A 27,208-nucleotide genomic window follows, 5' to 3' on the forward strand; every position below is an offset into this window, starting at 1 on the left:
GCATACAATTTGCTTTTTGAAAAGGATAAAGAAAAAACCAAAAAGTGTATGAGGAAACACACAGTTGGTGGTGTTCCATAATTCATCCATGATACTTGTTGGAGTGATATTGTTATGCCACTTTTTAACCAACAAAGCTACAGAAATTTTCATGTGCTATTTTAAAAAATTTACAGCCATATTATCAGCTAATTTTGACTTGATCACCATTTGCTCTAGAGTGCTACAGATATACATACAAGTACTTTTGTTGATCTACATGGTCACACCTGCATTATATCCAAAACCATAGTATAATGGGGTATACCAAAGCTGCACCCTCTATTTGTTCTAGAAATTTTCTTTCATAAGAGTAATAAAAAAAAAATTCATAAGTTTTTTCTTATGCACTGAGTAATTCCTCAAACAAATAAATCAGTGGACTTGCATTTTGACTAGTTGCATATTTTTCCACAGGAGACAAAAAAACTGATGAAATATTGAACCACAAGTAGGAACAACTAGACAGCAGTCCAATAAAAACTACTGCAGCCCAGTATTAGATTTAAAATTGACATCATAAAAAATAAAGGGAAGCATTATATTGGACATGTGAGTAGTGCATGGTAAATTTTGTCATTTTTTTATCTATTGCCATACTTTTTACGTAGGTTGCTGAATATTTTTCGATACAGTAAGTCCCCTACTTATGTAACTTTGGACCTGTATAAAATTTTTTTCATTCAATTTTTTTTCTTTTTTAGAATTGTAAAATTAAAAACAGTAAAAAAATAAATAATAAATAAATAAGCAATCAATAACGATGATCATGGCATGCACAAATTGCACAAGTGAGAGATATGTGAGTAATAAGCTTAAAAAATAGGAACGATGAGAAGATTCTGAAAATATATTTATTTTTTTTATATGACTGATGATTTCAGTGAAGGGGACACAATTTCACCATAATAACGTAAAAACCCACAAAATTCCAGCTATCGGTATTATCACAAATGAATTAAGATCGAGTTTACTACCCGTTCATAATGAATTGCACTAACAGAAAAGTCCAATAACCCTGAAAGTGCAAATTGTTTTTATTGTTTTATGGTGTTGACCTCCAGAAATGTGCTTGAGTAAAATATGAGCTCGCGTGGAGGTGATAATAGTGAATTATTGCCTTAACCCTGTGAAGTTCTTGACAGAAAATTTCATTTTGACCATTATCATGGTTGCCGACTAAGAGAATAAGTGACAGCAGTACTAGTAAATCTACCAAGAAAAGGAAAGTGATTGATTTGGATCAGAAAGCTAAAATACATAATAGGGATGTATGAAAATGGTCAAACATTAACAAGTATTGCATGGAATTCAGATTTGTCAGTGTCAACAGTGAACAGAATAATAAAGGACAAAGACAGAATACAAGAAGTGGTGAAGAGATCAGCACCAATGAAGTCAACTATAATAACCAAGGCTACCAGTTTTTACAGTACAATAACATGCGTTCTTTCTTCATTTTATGTTTTCTTATGTGTCACTCCGGCTACTTCACTGCTGCCCAGATAAAGTTTTTAATTGAACTAATTAAAAATAAATAACTATTTTTATTCATCTTCTGAGGATATTACGTGGTTTTTGTAATTTTGGTATATCAGGGATATAGTAGAAATATTTTATTAGTCATTCCTGAGTTACGTAAAACTCGACCCACGTAAGAAGCCCTTCTAGGGCTTCTTACGTGGGTTGAGTATCTCTTACATATGTCGGGGACTTACTGTACTTTTTGGATTAACCGGGATATTTCTTTTTACCATCTATCCCGGAAAAATCGGTAGTCTATTGTATATATAAAATAAAATGAAGAGTTTTTATATTTGATTAAAAATGCACTATATCCACTATAAATAAAACAATGAAAGCTTTTCACTTCTGTAGTAGATATAAAAATATATTTAAAAAAAGTCTATACTTACAAAAAAAATTTGATGTAGAGACTGGCACAAGTACATTTAACTAAATTAAGCAAATATTAACTGTTGCTTGCTTGCTTACTTGTAAAGTCTGATATTTGATTCCATAACAGAGTGGATTGCAGCGCATTCTGACATAGAAATAAGTATAGCTTAACCACTCTACTGCTTCATCAATATTTGTTACTGTTCCCAAGGAAATCTAAAAAATAACAGACAAATATTTTAACAAAGATCTTATAATCAGATTACTATTTTAAATAAGATACCTGTTTTATAACAAGTGGGCAAAATTTTAAGGAACAATAACAAGGACTGTCCAAGTGGCTGGAAGTTCATTGTATTTTCTTTTTCTAATGGTTAACTTACTTTAAATGATATATAACAGAACAGACAGACATAATGCAGAAAAGGTAAATTAAAAGTTTTTTCGTGGCTAGCTCATGGCAAATGAATAAAAGTGGAATTTTTACTACTATACTGATTAAAGTTGAATTAAAGATATTGGATTAATGTAACATCCCACTGCTATGTTATGGATCATGAATGATAACAAATAAGTGTCCATTTATATTCTGGGTGACTGAGGGCAGATGAGCTTACAACTTCACTGAAACTGTTTTACTAACAATGGGCTGAACACTTTTTGTTGGTAGCAGATGAGTTTGATCTTGCAATGTGCAAATCTGCTTCCATGAACATTACCTACTGCATAGTGATCCTAGTTTTTATTTTTGGTCTGATCATTATGGACAAGCAATGACTGTATACCACTGATGCAAACACAAAGTGGTCTGGAAGCATTATCTTTATTTTTAACTTCAGAAGAAAACCACAATAAATTACAAATTTCACTCAAAAAAGAGACTGCACAGTTAGCAATATGACCTCATTGCTCTTGCTATGGATCCTTTTATATAAATATATATATATATATATAGTAGTAATATTATATTGTTAAGAAGAAAAATAAGCAGAAAAAAAGGAAAATAAAAGTTATCATATGTCTAATGCTCCAAAATGCACAGGGCAGCAGTAAAGGAAGCAAAAGGATATAAACAATGTGCGGTCTGTAACATAAATATAGTGTTTGTGAAGATGAAAATGAAAAGTACACAAAGTGGCTGAACTAAGCGAAGTTTAAAGGAAAGTAGGAACTGGAAGTAAACTAGTGGTGAAAAAGTGAAAGAATTTGAAAAACCTAGTGCAAAAATGAAATGGGACTAAGGAAGCAAAAAAAAACAAAAATAAATAATAAAGAAATAAATAACACAGTACAGGTAGTTCTCGACTTTACGAGTTAATTCATTCTTAGTGCGCGTTTTCATGAATGAAAAAAACTTTTCATTCATGAAAGCGAAAACTCGTAAAGCGGGAATTTATTTCCCATAGATATAAGGTTAAAAATAGGGGTTAAGTTCTAAACAATGAAATTAGTCAGCTAATTAGTTTGTTTAAATAATGATCGATTTAACCAAAGAAATTTGCAGATGATACAAAGGTTGGCAGGGTTGTTAATGACAGTAATGGCAGTGTGCTACTGCAACAGGATCTAGATAATTTGGGCAGATGGGCTAAGAAGTGGCAACTGAAGTTTAACCTTGACAAATGCAAAGTACTGCATATGGGTAGAAGTAACCCCAGAGAAACGTACCAACTGTGTGGTACTACACTTAAGGTGGTAGAAAATGAAAAAGACCTGGGAGTAATTATGCAGTCAGATATGAAGTTTTCTGAGCAATGCAGACAGGCTGCCAGGGCAGGTCATGGGGTTTTGTCAATGATATATAGGAATTTTGCTAGCAGGGAAAAGGAGGTGATTATCCCTCTGTATAAGGCAATGGTCAGGCCACGCCTTTAGTACTGCATACAGGTCTGGAGGCCTCATTTTAGGAAGGATGTAGATTTACTTGAGCGTGTACAGAGAAGGGCAACAAGATTGGTGAGGGGAATGAAGGGATCCTCTTACCAAGAGAGGCTTAAGTTCTATAAATTGCAGTGGCTGGAGACTAGGCACCTGCGCAGTGATCTGATTGAGGTATATAAGGCCTTGAATGGATTGAGCACGCTGAATTCTGATGGGATCCTTCCACTTGTTCAGATTACGAAACTAAGGGGGCATAAATTCAAATTAAGAAAGACAGATGTAGAATAGATGTGCAGAAATTTACCTTTAGCCAGCGGGTGGTTAATTGCTGGAACAAACTTCCATCTGTCGTTGTGGAAGTTGATAGGTTGAATAAATTTAAGGAGGAACTGGACAGGCATTTGGAGGGAATGGTGTGTTTTTTTTTTTTTTTTTTTTTGGCTGATGCTGCATAAGCTCATACACTTGCTTTCTTGCATCACATGCCAATACTACAACTATTACTACTATTCCTACTACTACTGTCAAATGAAAACATAGCCTGTAAAATCAAGCAAATTAAAATAATAGAGAAATTATTTACGACTTATAAATGTTAAAGAATGTTTATTCTTCATCATCATCGACTAAATGCACACTTGTTGATCACTCATTATTGGTTCGGCACTCGTTGGTTTGTTGCACAAGGAGTCGCCTTCTTCAGAAATGTTTCAAGAGGTGTTTGTTTCCAAGATAATTCTCATTTAATTATAAATTTCACGAATGCATGCATAAGCATTTTTTAACAGCACACACAAATTGCAAATAACACGATTCGCGCGGAGTAACAAGTTTACGAAGCTTAAAAAAAAAAGGAATGAAGAGAAGATTCTGAAAATTTATTTGTTTTTTTATATGATTGAAGATTTCAGTAAAGGGGAAACACATTTCACCATAATAACGTAAAAAAACACAATTCCAGCTATTTAGCAAATGCAATAACATAGAGTTTACTACCTGTTTATAATTTCTTGCAGTATCAGAAAAGCCCAATAAACCGAAAGTGCAAATTGTTTTTATTGTTTTATGGTCATCACCTCCAGAAATATGCTTCAGAAAAATATTGTGAAGGCATTTAAAACTGAATCTTATGTGATAACGATGAAAGGGTAGTGCACTTTAACAGGTCATGCTCGTGACCTTAAAAATGACATTTTATAGAGATAAATAGCTTTTTTTTATTTATTTATTTTTTTTTATGAAAACCCCAAACAAGAAAGGTATCAAAACCTATAGTACTTAGTACCGTGCATGGGTTTGAAGGAGAAGTATGGGGGAAGGGGGATGCCGGAAACTTTGCTCTAGAGACTAAACATGGGTTTCACCACTTCAAGCCTCCAATAAGCAAAGTGGTGGTATTTCACCGGTTGATGAAAGTCGTCTACCACCTTAGTTATACAGCGAAAATTTCAACTTCCGAGATCTTGAAACAAATTACCAAAAAACACAATGTGTTATTGGGTTCACATTACGATATTTTAACGATGATGGTGTCTCTGGAACTGATTAATATCGTAAAGCGGAGTACACTGTATTGTATAGCTATGCATGTGGTTTGGAATGCAGTATTTATGAATGTTTAACATTCATTTTTTGCAATTAATGTTCATATTTTCGATTTTGTTGATACTTGGGGGGAAAAAACTCGTAAACCCGGGAACTTGTAAAGCGAGAATTGCCTGTATTCAGATATGGGATATTCAACCTCTTGCAATTTTAGCAAGAGGTCGAATCAAGGGATGGCAAATATGCAAAATGCCTGACCATGTATCAGGCATTGCATTTCCAAACCTGTCTATAGTATAAGAAAGGGGGGGGGGAATATGTGGCCTTTATCTTAATACTATCAGACAAGGTAGTCCCTACACAGTGTAAAAATTAAGTTAATAATGTAATGTTAAATTTAATACAAATATACAAAAGTGTAATGTAAAATATAATACAAAAGTTTGTACCATGTGGTAAGGGTAAAAGGTAATTATAAAAAATCATGTTAAATATAATTCAAATATATAGCAGTGTAATTTGATCAAAAAGTGTGCCCAAGCAAATGGTATAGGGAATGGTAAAATTCTTGAGGATGGGGAAGTTATTTGTTTTTTTTTTTTTTTTTTTTGGTAGTTGTTGGCGCCTAGGCTTCTGTGGCCATAATGCACCTCCCAAGGTTTTTGCAGTACTTTGATCCAAGCCCGAGGCGGGAATTGAACCCGCGACCTTTGGGTTGCCAGGCAGGCAGGCACTTTACCCACCCGGCTAGCCCGGTGGGCCGGGAAGTTATTTGTTATTTGTTTTTTGGAGCATTAGCAACTAAGGTTATATTGCTCTGGGAATATGCGGTGGTCATTCCCTGACCTTTCCGCATCCTCTGTATTCGGTGGTCATGGGCTCGAACCCCGGTCTAATCAAGGAGTGCGTGCTACGCACTGTCACTCCTGCCCACCTGGCTACGGAGGCGCCGGAGAAGGGGAGAAAAAGATGGTCAAAAGAAGGCGAAAATAGCGATAGGATGCAGGATAGTTGGAGCATTCATATCACCCTCGTATTACACTAATAGTTTTATGAATGGGAAAATGAAATTATAAAGATAAAAAGTGTAGAAAAAGTCATTAAAATTACTGAACTTACTAGGTGTGTAAGGCCCAACCTTAAAGGAAGGGTTCTGGTATTTGCAAGTGTTAGTAAAAATGGGTGTTAATACCATAGGCTTGTAGAGAAGAAGGGAAATTGAAACCATAACCAAAAGTAGGTATTACCTGGAGTCATTAAGCCAAGCGGAGGACAGACGTACACAGCCTAGATGCAAAAGGGTAAATAATGACCAATCATCGTGTTATATAGCTTTAGAAATACAGATAGTAATGACCTCTATCGTTGAAAGTAAAAAAAAAAAAAAAAAATGTGGGAAAGATGGCCTAAAAACATGAAATGCCAGACTTAAGGCTGCAGGAATACAAATATGTGAAGGAACATGTGAAACAAAAAGTAAACAGATAAAACAAGAATAATTCAAATTTATAGGAGATGAATATCCAGTGAAATTTAGGAGATGAAATTCCAGTGAAATTTTAGATGATCAGAGCACAATGTCTATAAATCATGACTCAAACTTCCAAGTTAAATAGCCGCTGTAGACAGAGATATGCACTATTTGGCTACATCAAAGGCTAATTGAAGGTTGAGTGAATCCAATAAACAGTGTAACAAAAAATCTGGCAGGTAAAAAACTTTGATAGCAACACAACAGCAAAATTGCAAACCATGAACAAGATGAATTTTGTATCCATTGATAAAATTTCACCACATAAAAGGCCTGGTTAAATGAAGCAGGTTTTGTAAAGAAAAACAAAACCATTTACAAAAATGACTACCAGATACACAGTAGATCTGAGGCCAGTGTGAGAGAAGCAAAGTGCCAAACCGAGTGGTTTTTTAAAGGGAAGATACTTAACTTAATAAATCCAGGAATAAAAAGCCAAATGTACAGAATTCCAAATGGTAGAAATGAAGAATTCAAACTTAATGGGTAAAAAACTTAGTGAGTAAAGCAACAGGAATCTCATTCCGAAAAAGAACCTTAAATAGAAGTCACGAACAGTGATTGCAAAATCTGAATACAATACCTGTATTCAGATTTTGCATATTTGCCATCCCTTGATTCGACCTCTTGCTAAAATTGCCCTCCCATATCTGAATAGTGTTATTCATTTGTTTGTTATTTATTTATTTGTTATTTATTTATTTATTTGTACAAAATTATTTTTGTATTTTGTGTGCCCCTGCAGAAAAATTGTCCCTGCTTAAAAGAATTAGCATAACTGACTAAAAATTTGTATGCCAATACATTGTAGTGATAAATAAACTGGAAATAAGAGCAAGCAGGATGCATGGTCACTGGAATGGTCAGCATGACATATCAGCAAGCCACTTTGTCAGAAAGGCTTTTAAGATGCCCAGACCTTATGTATAAGCAGGCATGATAAAAGGTAGGCTGAAAATAAAAAAGACAACTAAATAAAAGGCATTTAGAAAAATTCAAAGGAGAGGATGCAGTTTTATGGCAAGAGTGAGATATCAATGAAAATCAAATATAAATTGGTGGACTGTATACAGTTGTGGTGGCAACAGCTTGCATGAGAAGCAAGTGTGGTTTGTGAACCTCCACAGTTCTAATCACTTGTAAGCCATATTTTTTTTTTCTTTTTAGCTAAGAAATTTTACTTTTAGTAAGGATATAACTAATTTAAAACTGCAATTGTAATGGTATAGTGTAAGGCAGCGTTTCCCAAATGGGGTTCCGTGAGGTAAAATTAAGGGTTCTGCAGAAAAATGAAAAATTTAAAAAAATTTTGCACATTAAAAGTTAAAAATATTGTAGGCATTGTTTATATCTGGCAGATGAGACAATTGGGTCAGGTCGCTTTTACTGCACAGCTTGTGTACTAAACTGCCTTTGTAATTGTAATCCAGAACCTGCACATTATACATCAACTGTATACTACCGCACCTACCTACCTAGGAAGTGCACACAAATGGCTGTGATTGGTTACGCTCCATGTTTGGATCCATATTTCACATGGTGGGAACTGCCCTCAGTCCTTATTGTCTTTGTTTGTTTGTTATTTGGTTTTTAGGAGCATTAGCAACTAAGGCCATATTGCTCCGGGGATATGCGGTGGTCATTCCCAGATCTTCCCACATCCTCCGTATTTGGTGGTCATGGGCTTGAACCCCGGTCTAATTAAGAAGCGTGTGCTACACACTGCTGCTCCTGCCCACCTGGCTATCCTCATTGTCAGTAAATGTAGTAGTCGCAATGTGGTTACATGCGTTGTATGCACACTTGTATAAACCTGTTCGATATTTTTTATCAAGCTGTGCATTTCGATCATTAGCTTTGTAAAAAAGTTAAATGTTATACACAAACTTTAAATTTTAAATTATTGACATTTAAATTCATCATGAATTTTGACAGTTGGTTAAAAGAAGGAACTTTAAAGAAAAAAATTACTACTACTTCAAATTGTTTGGCATTTACAGCAACTGAGAAAGAAGATACAGCAATAAATCAAGAAAACAGGTCCAAAGCAGTTGAATCTCCTGTTCCCAAATCTGCAGAGAAAAGGGACAAGTCGAAGAAAAAGCGAGCAGCACCCAGTTCTACCCAATCTTCTTCTCAAACTAAGAAATGAAAATATGATGACAGCTGTCATTTGGATTCACAAGCATTGGAAATGAACATTGTCCTGAAGCACAGTGCCTACTTTGCAAGAAAACATTGCCAAACAGTTCGTTAGCACCTGCTAAATTACATCGTTATTTTGAGCAAAAGCACTCTGAGTACAAAGACATTGCCTATTTTAAGCGAAAGCTTGAGGAATATGACAAGGCTAAACGATTCATGACAAAAAAATTTAAAACTGAAAATGAAAACGCCACAGAGGCTTCTTACAGAGTGAGTTATCGCATAGCACTCGCCGGAGAAGGATACACAATTGGTGAATCGCTAATAAAACCATGTGCAAAAGATATAGTGTTGGGTATGTTAAGTGAGGAGTTGTGTAAAAAAGTTGAAGCTGTGCCACTTTCAAAAAACACAGTTTCACGTCGTATTCATGGTCTTGCTGATGACATCCAGACAGCACTCATTTCTCGGCTGCAACAATGTGACGGGTACTCACTGCAATTAGACGAGTCCACTGATGTTGCAGGTCCTGCAATTTTGCTGGTTTTTGTAAGATATGATTTTGACAAAGGGATTGAAGAAGACGTGTGTGTGTGTGTGGTATGGGTGTTTATTGGCGCATTAGCTGCTATGGCTATAGTGCGCCTTGAAGAAGACGTGCTTCTATGTGAAAGTTTACAAACTCATACCACTGGTGAGAACAACTTTAACTGTATCCATAATTTTATGAACACACACGACATAAGTTGGGACAAATGTGTTGATATGTGCAGTGATGGTGCCAAAGCAATGGTCGGAAAAGTGGCAGGCGCTGTGACACGAATAAAAAATGTAGCAAAAAAACTGCACCAATAGTCACTGTGTTCTTCACAGACATTCACTGGTAGCTAAAAATATTTCAATCACACTTAAAACTGTGCTAGACAAAGCAGTCCAGATTATTAATTTTATTAAAATTCAACCATTACAGTCACGATTATTTAAAATTATATGTGAAGATATGGGTAATCACCACTTGGCCCTGCTTTTGCATTCAGGAGTCTGGTGGCTATTATGAGGTAAAGTCCTCGTTAGAATGTTTGAATTGCGGCAAGAGTTGTTGGCATATTTTCTGGATCATAAATTTCAATTTTCTGATTGATTAACAAACATTTCGTAGTTATCCAAAATTGCATATCTTGCCGACATATTCACAAAATTAAATGAAGTATGTTTATCACTCCAAGGAAAAAATGTAAACATTTTTAATGCGAGAGATAAAATATTTTCACTGTCTTGTAAGTTGCAATTTTGGATCTCAGCTGTGGAGCAAAATAATTTGGACTCTTTTTCCAACACTTAAGGATTTTCTTGAAGATTCCGAACTTGAACGCGAAGAAGAAATTCACAGCGACATTGCAGATCATCTTCGCAATTTACACACATCTATTAATCAGTATTTTCCATCCATGAATGAAAAACATAATGACTGGATTCAAAATCCATTCGTACAAGATAAACCAGCCAGGTTTTCTGATGTAGATTTTGAAAATCTGATTGATATTACTTTTGACAGTCACTAACACAAAACTTTAAAGAAGTTTCTCTTATTGCTTTTTGGGGTGATTTATGCGAAGAATACCGAGTTGTCGCGGCGAGCAAGCAAAGTATTGTTGCCACTTGCCAGCACGTACTTGTGCGAAACTGGATTCTCGCTATACTATGGAACCAAAACGAAGTATCGAAACCGACTTAATGCGACTCCAGACATGCGAATACAACTGTCAACAATTAAACCGGATATAAGAAGAATTTGCCAAAAAAAAAAAAAAGAAAATATTACACTCTGTAAATTAAAATGTATGTTGATGTTTTTTGTACACTAATAATAATAAACAAAGGATCTGATACCATAATTATCATTTAATTATTCATGTCCCATAATTAAATTATCATTTAATTATGGGACATGAAAGAGGACAAAATGTGTAGTTGCCTTCCCTCCAGAAAAATGTAACTTTCAATTTAAAGGTATTTGACCTTGAACCAAGAAAATTTTTCGCCTGTGCCACATTCATTTATTTTTTTATGTGCTACGCTAAAAATATTTAAGGGGTTTTGTTATATTGTACAAAATAACAAAGGGTTCCGTGACTAAGTTTAATTGGGAAACGCTGGTGTAAGGTATAAAGTAAAACTTGATAGTGTAATACATATCACTACATTTTGGAATTTATTAGCTTAGTGTTAATTAATCAATTAAATTGATTAATTTTATTAATTTTTATTGTTATCAATTAAATTGTATTTAAAAATCTGCCCCAAAAGCAATGGGCACAAAATAGTGGGAATGCTGTGGCTTGGGGAAAACAGAGGAGGATGATTCTCCTACGAATCACGACCTAACAAAGTGTGCAACTTGTGCATGTTTATGGATCTTCTGGCACAGGACAAGACACAACCAAGAAGATGTCTTTGTGCATGTTTGGTGCAGAGAGTATGAAGAAATTAGGTGCCAACTCAGCATTCAGATGGACGTTTATGAGACTTTGAAGAGTAGGGTAGATGCACTGGAAGGAATTAAAATGGGGGATCATCAAGCTCCAGCTGCCCAACTCAACAGCAGAGCTCACACTTCTGTACTGGGCAGCAGAGTGGCAATGCAGAAGTGTGAGCTTTTAGCTCTTGTTGGTGATCCTATTGTCAGGGAAATATGTTGCGCAAGAAGGATAGGTGGAATAGGATCAGGGTATGTCTGCCCAGGGGTAAACATAGATGTCATTGTAGAGCAGATATCATCTTTTAAGAGCACAGAAGGTAATACTGTTGTACATATTGGCACTAATGATATTAAGAGTAAGAGATCTGAGGACTTACTTAAAAAATACAGAGCAATGGTGGGAAAAAGTCAATGAGTTAGAATTGAATTTGAAAGTGTCTACAATTTTGCCCAGAAGCAATAGGAGGAGTATATGATGATAGCCCTATCAATAAATTCAGAACTGGAGAGACTGTGCAAGGCTCATGGAGTAGAATTTTTCCCAGCATGGTCTGTGCTTGTTAAGAGGCGAGACTTTTTTTGCAGGGATGGGTACATTTAAATAGAAAGGGTGCTAGAATACTTGCTGATGCTATTGAGGCAGTGTTAGGTGGGTAAAAAAACAGCTAGCTTGGGGAGATCCACAGACTAATAGATTAACAACAGCCATAGGTAAGGTGAAAGCAATTCTTGTACTGCTTCTATTGGAATGTGCAGCAGCCTGCAAGGTGTCAGGGATTTCAATGTTGAGCTTCCATGTTGAAGCTCAACATGAAACAAGTAAATACATGGGTTGCATAAGGGTAACTAAGAATATGAACATATACATGTATTATACATGTACATGTTCTTACTCTTAATATTAATGTACATACATTAATGCTCCTAGCATTAATGTATGTACATAATGCTAGGAGTATTGTAAATAAATTTGATGAATTTGAAATTCTGATTAAGTCATGAAATGCAGACATTGTAGGGATAGTGGAGATATGGCATCACACAAACATAAGTGATGCTGAATTTGAATATGGAGAGTGCAATGTATACAGGAAGGACATACAGGCCATGAGGGGTTATTCCAGTGGTTTTTAACCAGGGTGCCGCAACAACATTCAAGGGTGCCACGTAATTTGGGTTTAAGTTATTTAAACTTATTATTATTTTTTTTAATTTATATGTTTATTTCGTTATAAAAAGGTGTACAGTATCCTTTTAATTTTGTTAATCTTTTTAATATATATATGTATATACACAGAGAGAGAATGGGATCAAACAGGCATAAAATTGAGTAGGGGTGCCCCAAAATAAAATAAATGACTTAGGGGTGCCATTATTAAAAAAAGGTTGAAAACCACTGGGTTATCCTCTTAGTTAATAAGCATATTACATCTAAGGAAATTCATCCAGTTGACATGGGTGACCAGTGCAATTATGAGTCAGTCTGCTGATAGCACTGAGAAAACAAATTTGAGAGTAGGAGTGTGATATAAGTCTAATGACTGTAATGAGTATACCAAACAATTATACAGAGAAATAGAGTGGAGCAGTAAATCAGAATGAATATGATATTTTATCTATACAGTGTTCAAAAGTTATTATCAGTACCAAGGGAAAAAAATTCAATGGGAAACATTCATGAATTCCAGCACTATAAAGCTGATTGATTTTTGGTGGCATCTGTTAGACCTTCATATGTACTGATGTTACAAAATTTTAAGTGATTACTAGTAGACAAACTTTTAGGGGTCAGTGTTTTTGTTGCATTTTATTACTCTTATATAGGAAGATTGTGCCTTAGAATTAGTTAGAACTAGTGTCAGGGGTATCAGTTATAGTGATTTACATTATACGTTATTTTGTACACTAAAAGCTCCCCCAGTTGGCAGAGATTCACTCAGTGTTCGTTTTCACAGAATGGTAGAACAGATGTGTGAAAATTTGTCTTTAGCTAGTGGGTGGTTGACAGTTGGAACTAAACAAGCATTTGGAGTAAATTGGATGGGTGAAATGGGAAGGAATTTTTTTTTTTTTTTTTGGTTGATGCTATATAAACTTGCTTTCTTGCATCATATGCCTCTACTAATTAGCATTCGCATTAGTAGAGGCGTATGATGCAAGAAAGCAAGCTTCAGCAGCATCAGCCAAAAAAAAAAAAACAAAACTTCCCATTTCACCCCTCCATTTGTTCCAAATGCCTGTCCAGCTCAGCCTTAAATTTATTTAGGCTATTAGCTTCCACAACAAAAGATGGAAGCCGATTCCACCAATCAACTACCCACTGGCACTGGCTAAATCCAAATTTCCGCACATCTATTTTACAACTATCTTTCCTCAATTTGAAACTGTGATATTCCCCTCAGGTTCTTAGTCTGAGCAAGAGGAAGAATCCATCAGCATTCAGCTTGCTCAACCCATTCAAGGCCTTATACAGTAATACCCCGAAGTTACGCGATAGGTAGGTCCGACGAAATTCGCGTAAGTCGGGGTACAACTTTGCATATAAATACATATAAATTTTGCTTAATTGGGACCAAGGACTAACAAAAACACTAGTTTAGAAGAAAAATATTAATAAAATTGCAGTTCTTTATACATATTAATACAAAATATGTATTAAAAAAAACAAATGACTTACGTAAAAAAAGTTATTTCAATGTCGATGGCTTCATAAAATCTAACAAATTCGTCTGACGACACAGCGCGTTCTTTTTTTCAAGCAGAATTTCTTCGTAGCAAGCTAATAATTTTTTTATTCCTTGCTTTGTAGCTATAACGCGTTCTTCGTTGGAGTCTATGTTTTCTAAAATTTTTAAGCCCTTTACAATTGAGCCCTTTTCAATTTTCAACCTGTCAAGTTTGCAATTGTCATGTGCTTTTCGCCGTTGCTTCATTTAGGCCTGTAGCACGTGCAATATCACATAGTCTTTCATTTCATATTTTTTCTCTATCGACAGAGGCAGACTGGCCATAAGCCTTACCGGGGAAACCCCGGTGGGCCAGTGTGATTTTGGCCATAAACTATAGTATGAGGCCACTATAAATTTTCCCGGGTAAGAATTTTTGACCCAGTCCGCCTCTGTTTATCGATAATTGCTTTTCTTTTTCTCTCTGAATCTGCAGTGTCTTCACCAATACGCTTCCTTTTCACACCTTTTAAGTATTTTACTCATTTTTAGGGAATAAAGCACAATTACAAAACGAGGAGGCACGCTTGATACGCATAAACAAAGCTGTGTGCGTGTAGCAACTGAATAAACAACACCATAAAGGCAGAGATACACTATTAACACCTCACATTTCTAGGGGTTACTACCATAAAACAATAAAAATCCAGTTGCGTTTCTGCTAGTGAAATCTGTTATAAACTGGTAGTACACTCGATCTAATTGCATTTGCGATTATACCGATAGCTGGAATTGTGTTGGTTTTTACGTTATTATGGTGAAATGTGTTTCCCCTTCACTGATATAAAAAACATAAAAGCAGCAAAGTTGAATTTTGTTCATCTTTCGCTCTCATTCTCCGCCGTCGCACCGTATATCGATAACATATGAAAAACGACCTTGAAGATAGTGGGCGGCAGCGTTGCCAAATGAAAAAATCAAGAACCGCGTAACTCCGAGTTCGCGTAAGTCGGGGTATTACTGTACACCTCAATCAGATCACCTCACAGGTGCCTACTCTACAGGTTCTGCAATTTGCAGAACTTAAGCTTTTCTTGGTAGGAGCACCCCCTTTGTACCCATTCTAGCAACTCTACATCCTTCCTAAAACGAGGCCTCCAGACCTGTACACAGTATTCTAGGTGTGGCCTGACCTTGTATAACAGGATAATCACCTCTATGTCCCTGCTAGCAAAATTCCTATATATCATTGACAAGACTCCATGATCTGCCCTGCACTGCTCAGTTAACTTCATATTTGACTGCACAATTACCTCCAGATCTTTTTCACTTCGCTGAGTGTAGTACCACACAGTTAGTACGTTTCTCTTCGGTTATTGCTACCTATATGCAGTATTTTGCATTTGTCAATGTTAAACTTCAGTTGCCACTTCCCAGCCCATTTTCCCAACTAATCTAGATCCAGTTGGAGTAGCATACTGTCTTTACTGTTGTTAACAACCCTGCCAATCTTTGTATCATCGCAAATTTGGACATTAACCCTCATATACCTTCATCAATATCACTGATAAATATACAAAGCAACAATGGGCCCAACACCGAATCCTGGGGAATTCCACTAATAACATTTGTCCACGAAGAGCAGTGTCCATTGATTACCACTCTCGGTCGTCTCCCCCCTTAACCATCCCTTTATCCATTGTAGCAACTTACCCTTAATGCCATACCTCTCCAATTTGTACAGTAGTCTTCCATGTGCAACAGTATCAAAAGCTTTCCTGAAATCCAAGTATATGATATCAAAATTATTTTTAGCATTCAGTTCCTTTGTGACCACATCATAGCATCCAATCAAATTGGTCAGACAAGACCTTTTAACAAACCCATGTTGTGTCTTAACTATTACTGCAGCCTTGTATAAATGATCCTGCAAATGCTTCTTTAACCAGTGACTCCATTATTTTCCCTGGAACACGTTAAGCTAACAGGTCTGTGGTTACTTGTGTCATCTTTTGAACTCCCTTTATGAATTGGTGATACATTTGCACACCTCCAGTCCATGTTTGTTGTTATTTGTTATTTGGTTTTTAGGAGCATTAGCAACTAAGGCCATATTGCTCTGGGGATATGCGGTGGTCATTCCCTGACCTTTCCGCATCCTCCGTATTTGATGGTCACGGGCTTGAATCCCGGTCTAATCAAGAAGCGTGTGCTACGCACTGCTGCTCCTGCCTACCTGGCTACGGAGGTGCCTCTAGTCCATGGGGACCTCCCCTGAGTCCAAGGAAGCTCTCATAATTAGGGATAAGGGTTTGCTTACTTATTTTGCTGCTTCCTTTAATATAACTTGATAGATCACATCCACCCCAGGTGCCTTCTTTATGTTTAACTTCAACAATTTCTTCTCCACTTTGCTCTCAGTTATTACAAAATCACTTAGCTCCCTGTTAGCATTTTATAAACTTCTGTTATTCAATGAAGCACTCCCCTCATTGAATAACTCCTCATGTGTGAATGTAGATGCAAAATACTCATTCAGTTTATCAGCTACCTGAGCATGATCATCAATAGTCAACCCATCTATGTTAAGTAGTCCAATCTGATTCATCCCTTTTCTTCTAGAGTTTACACAAGTAAAGAACTCTTTGCTGTTTTTCTTTGCATCCTTTGCCAAAGATTCCTCGTAATCTGCCTTCGCCTGCCTAACCTCCTTTTTGACTTGATTACAGACTATTTTATACTTTCCATAGGCTTCTGTGTCACCTGATAATTTATATGCATCTTATACATTCTTCTTCTCTGCCACGAGCCTCATTAATTCATCTGACATCCATTTAGTAAAATTTTCAAAATATTACAAAAAAAAAAAAAAAAAAACCAGAGAGAGAGAAAATAAATGGCAGCAATATGCCTGTAGCCAAGTTTTTTGACAGTATACTCGACTGAATTAATTTGAACACTTAGACGGTGGTTGTGTAGTTGGACTCCATGAGAGTGGATGATGCTGGTGCCAATGGATAGGGAAAAAAATACCACTGTCTATTTTCTGGAGCACACAAACAAACATCAGAATATGAGGACCACATATCTTGTCATTATGCTGCAGTCAGCAGATCTGTCTCTCTGAGCAGGACTAGAGATGATGTTAATTAATCTTAAAGGATATCCAGTATCACAAAGCATGATTAGTATATTAGGTATGACTGCATTCACATTATGCATTACATCAACACCTCCTCCAATATTTAATCATATACAGTAGCAGAGCCAGTTAGAATAAAGAATGGTGAAAGCTATTATCATTGTGATAAGCCAAGTTTCGGGGTGGGCATTAATCACAAAAAAAAAAAAAAAAAAAAAAAGCAAAAAAAGATCTGTTTCATAACACACTGGTGAAGGAGATATTCAATTAACACAACAGGAAATATGACATGGGGAGATCAACTCTTGTGATAACCATTCTTCACTGGTGTTTGCTCAAAAGTAACTTTGCAGGCTAACAAACATTAAAACTGAAACTAGAGAAATGACAATATGACAAGACTAACAAGATACTGTTCAATAACATACCACTATTGTTGTACAATGTCTCTGTAATTGACATGCTTCCCAGGTTGCTGGATTCTGAGTTGCCTCCTACAGGGCATGTCAGGGATGTAACAGAATAGTAAATTAGAATTGAGATAGATTCAACCAGGGCAAACCACAGTGGTTTTAAGAGATTTGATTTTTATGGTGCATGAGAAACTTGGTTTTAAGGGAACAGCTAACCCAGACATGGACAGATATTCATCAAGAGGACATCAAACACCTTTTTGACTCAACGCCAAGAAGCACAACAGCTTGCATTTCTGCAGACAGGCAGAGGGGTATTCATACTTCCTTCTGATATATGTAAACATTTTAATTAAATTAAGGTATTCTTACCATTTCTTTCCATTATCCTTAGCTATTTACATAGCAAAGCTCATAAAAATCAATGCACACTTTTTAGGTGGTGTAATTTTTCAAACATTGGTGGATTTCTTGGTTGTCATCATGGTAAAACATCTGACATTACATCAACTAACAATGAAGTTGAACATAAAAAGTTTCAAGGTAGTTTCAAAAAATCAAGTATTACAAATAATAACAATAAAGCCATTTCACTCCACGAATTGATATGGCTTTGGAACCAGTGATATTCTAGACAGATATATCAGTCTGTTCTTTATGATGACATCACAGAGCTTAAAGTACAGGAACCATTGTCAGGTAGTGATTATGCAATTATCAGTTGGAAGATGAAGATTGTAATAGTTAAAGGTAAAGGCATGGGTTTTAACTTCAGAAGAGGAGACTCTGACAGTTTAAAGAACTTTATGGTATCTATTAATTGGATGAATTGCAGAATGAGGGTGAATATATTTGAATTATGGAATACTTTTAAACCAAAAATCACAGAAGCCATGAACACATGGCTGGTCAAATAGAGCAGAAAAAAGATAGCATGGGATAGTTACAGAATGACAAAGGGTACTGAAGTCTACAACATGTACAAGTTGACCTGTACCAGTACCACAAATAAAGTTAGGGAAGCCAAGGCTGCATATGAGAAAGCAGTGGCTAAGAGGGCAAAGAATGGGGTCAGAGAATTTTTCATGTATGTGAATACAATGAAGAAAGCTAATCAGATCAGACTGAGTGTGGAAAAGTCCTAGATAACCCAGCTGACATTGAGGATGAACTGAATAGATACTTTCGGTCTTTACTGAAGAAAGAACCTTCATGCTGAGAAGAGGCTATGTGAGTGAGGCTGAGCTGTATTAAATTAGTGATTTCGTAATTACAGATGACTGTTTTTAGAAAAACTTTTGGGCATAAAGGCAAGTAAGGCTCCCCGAGTTGATGGCATATATCCGGTAATTTTGAGGGAAACTACCAGTGAGTGTATTGAACCATTGAGGTTAATTATGAGGGCATCTTTGGACTTGGGGGAGATTCCTTTGAATTGGAGAAATGCCAATGTATTGCTAAAACATAAAAGCAGTTTTAAGAGTGAAGTTGGTAACTACAGACTGGTTAGTATGACTTCAGTGGTAGGGGAAATCTTAAAGGCAACGATTAAGAGTGCAATCCAGGGACATTTAAATAGACATGGCATTCTTAAGGACACAGTACATGGTTTTATAAAGGGGAAATCATGTTTAACTAACTTAGTAGGCTATTTTGACACAGTTACTTATGAACAATTTTGACATAGGCTATTTGGATTTTAGCAAAGCATTTAACTCGGTCTCTCATGAGAGGTTACTATATAAGCTGGAACAGGTTGGAATTACCAGAAAAATTCTATGATGTGCTGTTGAGTGACTGCAGGACAGAAGTCAGAACGTTGTGATTAATGGATATTCTCCAGATTGGTGTAGTGTAAGGAGTGGGGTCCCCCAATGTTCAGTACTTGGACCACTCTTGTTTCTCATTTTCATAAATGACATTGATGAAGGATAGCAGGCATAATGCCAAAATTTGCACACAATGTAAAGATTGGTGGAGTTATTACCTTCAAGATGACTTGAACAGACTTCAAAAATGGTCAGAGAAGTGGCATGTTTTATGCAAAAAAATGAAAGGTCTTACAATTGGGGAAGAGCAACCCAAAGTAAATAATTTATATACACTTGGTGGGGAAGAATTATAAACAGTGGAAGGGACAAAGAGATCTGGGAGTTACGGCAGATATGAAGTTTTCTGAGTAGTGTGAACAGACAGCCAGGAAAGCCCATGTTGTCCTATCGATGATTTATCTAACATTATCCTATAGAGGTAGGGAGGTTATAATCCCACTGTATAAGGCAATTGTAACATGAGATTTGGAATACTGTGTACAAGTACGAAGACGTCAAATGAAAAAAAGACATTGAGCTTCTTGAAAGGATCCAAAGATGTGTGTCAACTTGAATGGTGAGATTGGTGAAAGGGTGACCATATGAGGAAAGACTGATTATATGGGTTACAGAGCATGGCAACCAGGTGACCTGATTGACGTTTACAAGGCTCTAAGAGGGGTTAGTAAAGGTGGAATTTTCACTGTTATAGAGAATTCCAGAACTTGGGGAGGGCATAAATTCAAATTACAGGGGAAGAGGTTCAGGCTAAATTGTAGGAAGTTTTCTTTCAGCCAGCGAGTCATTTATTGCTAGAACAGGTTTCCTTTGCAGGTAGTTGAGGCTGACAGTTTGAATAAATTCAGAGATCAACTGGATAGTAACCTATATGAGGAGGGAAGTATATAATTTGTATTTTCTTATCTAATTGGTTTTTTTGTCAGTGCAGTAAAAGCCTGTGGATTCCTTGCACTATAAGGCGAAAACTTCTTCTTCTGATGTTATAACCCAGGGTGGGTCTTGGCCTTCTCAACAATGTTCTACCAGTAAGCCCTCCCAGAAGTCAAACTTCTCCAATTTCTTATTCTCATGATCTTTAAGTCCTCTTCTACATCGTCCATCTTTTCTGTGGTCTTCCTCTTGTCCTCCTACTGGTAGGTTTCTATTTCATTATCTTCTTAGTTGTTCTGCTGTCATCGATTCTCATAACATGTCCCAGCCAGGAAAGTCACTGGCTCTTCACAAATCTGATTATGTCTGCACCCTGAATAAGATTGTCAAGTTCATGGTTCATTCTGATCCTCCAGGATCCATCAACATCTTGTATGGGCCCAAAGACTTTTAGCAAAATTCTACGCTCAAATTCTCTCAACAACTGCTCATCTTTACTCGTTAATACTGAAACAAAACAGTCATTGTATTATACAGTAGAACCATGCATTCAAGAACCTAGTTTCGAAGAAATTTGAAAAGTTATTAAGTGCTTCAAGAACTTTAAAGCACCAGAAGCTGATGGAATAACTGCAGAGTTGCTCAAGAATGGTGGAGTGACACTATGGAGAAGAATTTATAATCTGACACTATTAATATGGTCTGAGGAAAAAATTCTGGTTAAATGGACACTTGAAATAATACAGTCAATTCACAAGAAGGGTGATAAACTGCTTTGCTCTAATATAGAGGTATCACATTGCTCAGTGTTACTTACAAGGTTTTGTTGGGAGTTATTTATAACAGACTGGTAGATATTCAGAAAAAAGCATTGGAGAATATCAGTGTGGTTTCAGACCCAATCGCTCAACAACAGACCAGATTTTCATCTTGAGGCAGATACAGGAAAAAGCATTTGAGTATAATATACACTTATTTAACTTATATGTAGATTTCAAACAAGCTTTTGATTGATTCAACAGAGAGGAAATGATAAATGATCTCCTTCTCCTGGGCATACCTGCACAGACTGTTAGGCTCATAAAAGCAACCCTGGCTGGCTCTAAAGTAGTGGTAAGAATTCATGGTGAATACTATCACTATATAAATTAACACAATGCTATGCATTTTGTCAATTGATATGGAATGTTTCACGAGTTGATATATGACAGTAATACTGTTACTGTCATGTATCAATTCGAAAGCTTATTAAGTTAAGTCCCCACAGGCTGGAGATGTGTAAATGTATCCCCAATTCACAAAGGGGATCAAAGGGTGACACAAGTAATTACAGATCTATTAGTTTAACTTCTGTTCCGGGGAAAATAATGGAGTGACTGGCTAAATAAGCATTGCAGGATCATCTAGACAAGACTGCAGTAATAATTCAGACACAGCGTGGGTTTGTTAACAGAAAGTCTTGTCTGATAAATTTGATTGGATACCATCATATGGTTACAAAGAAAGTGGATGCAAAAAATAATTTTCATATCTTATACTTAGATTTCAGGAAAGCTTTTGATACTGTTGTGCATGGAAGACTACTCTACAAATTGGAGCAGTGTGGCTTTGTATGGTATTAAGGGCAAGTTGCTACAATGGATACAAGGGTGGTAGAGTGGGAGAAGACAGAGTAATAATCAATGGACGCTGCTCTTCATGAACTAATGTTATTAGTGGAGTCCCCCAGGGTTCGGTGTTGGGCCCACTGTTGTTTTCAGTATTTATCAATGATATTGATGAAGGTATATCAGGCTTAATGTCCAAGTAGGCAGATGATACAATGATTGGCAGGGTTGTTAATGACAGTAATGGCAATATGCTACTGCAAAAGGATCTAGAAAAGTTAGGTAGAGAAGTGGCAACTTCAGTTGCCACTTCTCTACCTAATTTAACATTGACAAATGCAAATTGCTGCATATGGGTAGCAGTAACCCAAAAAAAATGTACCAACTGTGTGGTACTACACTTAGAGTGGTAGAAAGTGAAAAATACCTGGGTGTAATTGTGTAGTCAGATATGAAGTTTTCTGAGCAGTGCAAACAGGCTGCCAGAGTAGGTCATGGGGTATTGTCAATGATATACAGGAATTTTGCTAGTAGGGAAAAGGAGGTGATTATCTCTTTGTATAAGGCAATGGTCAGGCCACACCTTGAGTACTGTGTACAGGTCTGGAGGTCTCATTTTAGGAAGGATGTAGAGTTGCTTGAACGAGTACCAAGAAGGGCAACAAGATTGGTGAGAGGAACAAAGGGGGTCCTCTTACCAAGAAAGGCTTAAGTTCTGCAAATTGCAGTGGCTGGTTACTAGGCACCCGTGAGGTTATCTGATTGCAGTGTATAAGGCCTTGAATGTGTTCAGCAGGCTCAATTCTGACGAGATTCTTCCGAAAGCTCAGATTACAAACCTGGGGGGGGGGGGGAATTCAAATTGAGGAAAGACAGTTAATTTGCAGAAATTTGCCTCTACCCAATGGGTAATTGATTGCTGGAACAAACTTCCATCTGTCATGGAACTTGATAGCTTAAATAAATTAAAGGTGGAACTGGAGAAACTGGATTTTTAGAGGGAATGGATATGTGAATTTTTTTTTTTTTTTTTTTTTGGTGAGGCTACATAACCTCATATGCTTGTTTCTTGCATCACATGCCTCTACTACTACTATTTTGGATTTACATAATGAAAAATGAAGATTTATATCAGAAATTAATAATGAGTGATGGAATTTGATTTCATCTTAATGGATTTGCAAACATGCAAAAGTTTTGATAATAGGATTCTGAGAATCCATACAAAGTCATTCGGAAATCTCCATACCCTACAAAAGTAACTGTTACAGCATAATAATAGCTCACAACATTATCACTGGCTCATGTTTTTTTTTTAAATCCTGAAGCTGAAGTGATTATAGTTACTGGAGAACAGGGCATAAATTTCGTATACCAGATAGCTAAGATAATATGGTTTAGCTAGATTGGGCCATGGCACATACATTATACTCCAAGCATTTTCATTACCCCATTTGGTGACAATAACTGGCCAACATGGTTGACTGATTCAAGCATCCCAAGTTTTTTCTTTAGAGTTATATGAAAGATAGGGTGTTTGTAATTAAACCACAGAATCTTGGAACATTAAAAAACACTAGCCACTAAGCAACTGCAAGCAGTGGCATGGCTACATTCGCCCTAGTTATGAAAAATGTCATCATCAGGGCAGAGAAATGTTTGCAACAAAATGGAAGCCATTTTAATGGCACAATTTTTCACAGATAATTTGTAATTAAAATTGCGATAAATATAATTTCAAGTTTTAAAAACACTTTTTCTTTTTTTTTTTTTTTTTCATTTAATTCTAAACAAAAATCATAGCCACATAAAACCCCTCCAAAACATTTGGGATACCATTTACTTCTGCATATCATTTGATTGTGATATACTGCCTATATGTACTAATTCACAAATCACCTGGCATACACCTCTGTATAAAATTCTGAATAGTGTGATATTAAAGTTGCCCACACAGTAGTGTGTTTGTGTCGAAGTGCGTTAACATTTTTCTGTAATGCTTGTGAATTATATTATATTAAAATTTTTCAAAATGTTAAATTATAAACTTACCTCTGCATTCAAGTTATCAACAAGACTTGCTGGAAAGTTGCTCTCTATGGGATGCTGACAAGTTAAAAGTGTTAAATAGTGACTAAGTTTATTATGGCTAGTAATAATAGTGCCATGACCCACTTTGTCAAATTGTGGACGACCAGCTCTGCCAAAAATCTGCATAACATCTAGTACTCCCAAATCCACAAATGATCCATGTTTTGAATCATATATCTCTGTTCCCTAGAAAATGAAATAATTTTAAAATTATTCAAAACACCATACATTCTTGAGAATATTTCTGGAAAAACTCCACACGATATCAATAACTTACCTCATAAGACTACCTCTGCATTCAAGTTATCAAGATAATGGAAAGAAAATTAAAGCAGAGTTCTATTCCAATGAAAACTGAGGCACAACACTAACCAGTTTTAAAAATTAAATTCCATTTTGTATAATGTTTTAGCAACTACTGTTTATATAATTATAAGGGAGAGAATTTTTAGAAACCTTTTTACTGGAAAGAAAATGTTTGATGAGATCATGTTCAAGGTATTTAGTGTGGAATTATGCAAGATTCAAATTTCTGATAGGGACAAGACATGGTTTTGAAGAGTGCTTTGAAATCAGTCAAAAGTGGATTAAAAATAAATTAATATTTGGTAAGGAAATAAAAATGTATTTCTATTTAAAATTAAATAAACTGTATGTTTCTGATGTTCCAAAAAAAAAAGTACATAAATTAAAGGAACATAATTTTTGATGAAGTAAATATTAATGGTTCAGCATCTGACAGTATGAAAAATTCAGCAAAATCTGGAAAGCAGTCATCAATGTGGAAACTTAATTAAGGTGTTTAAGGCTTTAAAAAAGACTTGAGTAAACTAAATGTTGATGGCATCTTTACACCTTCTCAGATAAAATACACAAAAGAGGACATAAATTTAAACTGAACGAAGGACGACTGAAGAATAAATATACAAAAATTTGAATTCAGTCAAAGAGTAATTGATTATTGGAATAAACTTCTACCTGATGTTGTGGAAGTGTGATAGTATTAATAAATTTAAAGAAGGATTCAACAATTAGTAGAAGGGATGGGCAAATGAAGTGAGTAAAAATGATTTTTCTTCTTTTTTTTATTGGGCTAATACTGTATGATGGTGTTTCTCAAACTGTGGGGCACAATCCCCCCCCCAAAAAGGGTCACAAGCATCTTATAGAGGGGGTGAGTCACAACTGGATATGGTTGAATGTGTAATGTATAAAAAATCATCTTTGTTCATAGGAAAAATGAGGATTAAATCTCAGATATGTTATTAACACTCACTTCATTAAGCAAATCACAAGACACAATCCCCTTTATCTGCTCACATGCTATTTATGTTATTATTATTATTGCTCTTAAATTATTTCTCCCTGATTGGGAGATCCACCTTGTGACGGGTATTGCTACCAAGTACACAGGGTGGTTGTTGTTATGTCTGGTGTTACTGTTCGTCGAGGAACTCTCTGACTATCCTACAGGTGTTCAGGATTGTGACTTTCTGGAGTTCCTTGTAGGTGTTTGCTGGGAGACCTATTGCTGCTAGACTGTTATGTAGCGTCTTTGGCACCATACCAGTGGTTGACACGATGATTGGGATGGTCGTAACTTGTTGCATATGCCAGATCTCTTTGATCTCCTGTCTTAGGTTCGTGTACTTCCTGATTTTTTCCCTGTGGGTTTTCTGCAGATTTCCAGTGTTGGGTACCACTATGTCAATCAGATAGATAGCCTTTTCCTTTTTGTCCACAAGGGATATGTCAGGTCTGTTGTGGAGGATTGTCTTATCTGTTATTATGGTGCAGTCCCAGTACAGCTTGCGGATTGGGGGTCTCTAGTACTGCCTGGGGTTCATACTTGTAGTATGGTACACTTTCTTTGATCATCTTGTATTTCCTTGCTAGCTTCTGATGTATTATCCTGGCTATCTGGTCTTGTCTATGAGTGTACTCAGTCTGGGTGATCACCATGCACCCTGCGGTGATGTTGGATTGTTTCTGAGGACAGGTGGCATCGTTGACATATGTCATCAGACATTCCAGGCTCTTTGGCGATGTATTTTCTATAGTTTCTGGTGTTGATTACCTGGTCTTGGATGGTGAGCACGAATCCTTCAGTCTCGGGGAAGAGCGTCCCACTCATGAGCCATGCATTGGAAGCAATTTTATCTATGTGATCTTGATCTTGATGGAGATCATTGTAGTGCCTGCCATGAAGTGTCTTCTCTGCCCATCTTTCTAGCTTCATTTGTGCCTCCTGGATGGGAGGGGACTCCTCGCTTAGGTTGAGTGGGGGTATACTGCTTGTCTATCTTCCTTATGGCCTGGTGGAGTGCTGCTGTGTGTTTCTGGAGGTAATCCTTCAGGTTTTCAATTGTTGTTTGTTGATGAGGTCTATCAGGCCCCTTCCTCCTTTCCAAGCAATTGTCAGTCTCTCCATGGCTTACTTTGGGTGGTGTTGGCAGCTCTTGGTCATCATTGTCCTTGTCTTTCTCATGATATCCTCCAGCTCGGTGTTAGTCCAATCTATGACTCCGAAGGATTATGTTAACACTGGGACTGCATAGGTGTTTATGGCTTTAACTGTGTTCCCTCCATTCAGCTTTGCTTTCAGCAGGCTTCTGGGTCTCTGATGGTATTTTTCAGTTAGGCAGGCCTTAATTTCCTTGTGCTGTAATTGCTGAGCCTGCATCATCCCCAAGTATTTGTAGGCCTCTCCCTCTGCCATGGCTTCAATCTCTTTACCAGTCTGCAGCTGGTAGTTTCGGTTGACTAATTTTCCCTGGTGCAATCCCTGGCTTGCATTTCTCTAGACCAAATTCCATCCTAATATCATTGCTGAATTCTTCAGTGATCCGGAGTAGTTGCTTCTCGAGTCCCACGTAAAGCTTGATGTCATTCATGTACATCAGGTAGGTGAGGGTGTACAGGTTCTTCCTTTGAGGTTATATCTGTACTTGCTGCTGTTGAGCATGGTGGATAGCGGGTTAAGTGCTAGACAGAACCACAGTGGGCTGAAGGCATCGCCCTGAAAAATTCCTCTCCTGATGGGGATTGGCCTGGTTGTGATGTTCTCG

General features: G+C 36.6%; 1 protein-coding gene across 2 annotated transcripts in view; it reads right to left on the reverse strand.

Moving 5' to 3' along the window:
• obe (activating signal cointegrator 1 complex subunit obelus) overlaps positions 1-27,208 on the reverse strand; it is a 402,671-nt gene that overhangs the window by 247,309 nt on the left and 128,154 nt on the right. For both annotated transcript variants that reach the window (XM_090379766.1, XM_090379764.1), the window contains exons 15-16: positions 24,102-24,326; positions 2,035-2,154 (exon numbers count right to left, since the gene is read on the reverse strand). In XM_090379766.1, coding sequence (XP_090235892.1) covers positions 2,035-2,154; positions 24,102-24,326 — 345 coding nt within the window. The remainder of the gene's footprint in view (positions 1-2,034; positions 2,155-24,101; positions 24,327-27,208) is intronic.

The sequence above is a fragment of the Mastigoproctus giganteus genome, chromosome 8, assembly GCF_048544385.1.
Source record: "Mastigoproctus giganteus isolate SK-2022 chromosome 8, ASM4854438v1, whole genome shotgun sequence".
Lineage (NCBI taxonomy): Eukaryota > Metazoa > Arthropoda > Arachnida > Uropygi > Thelyphonidae > Mastigoproctus > Mastigoproctus giganteus.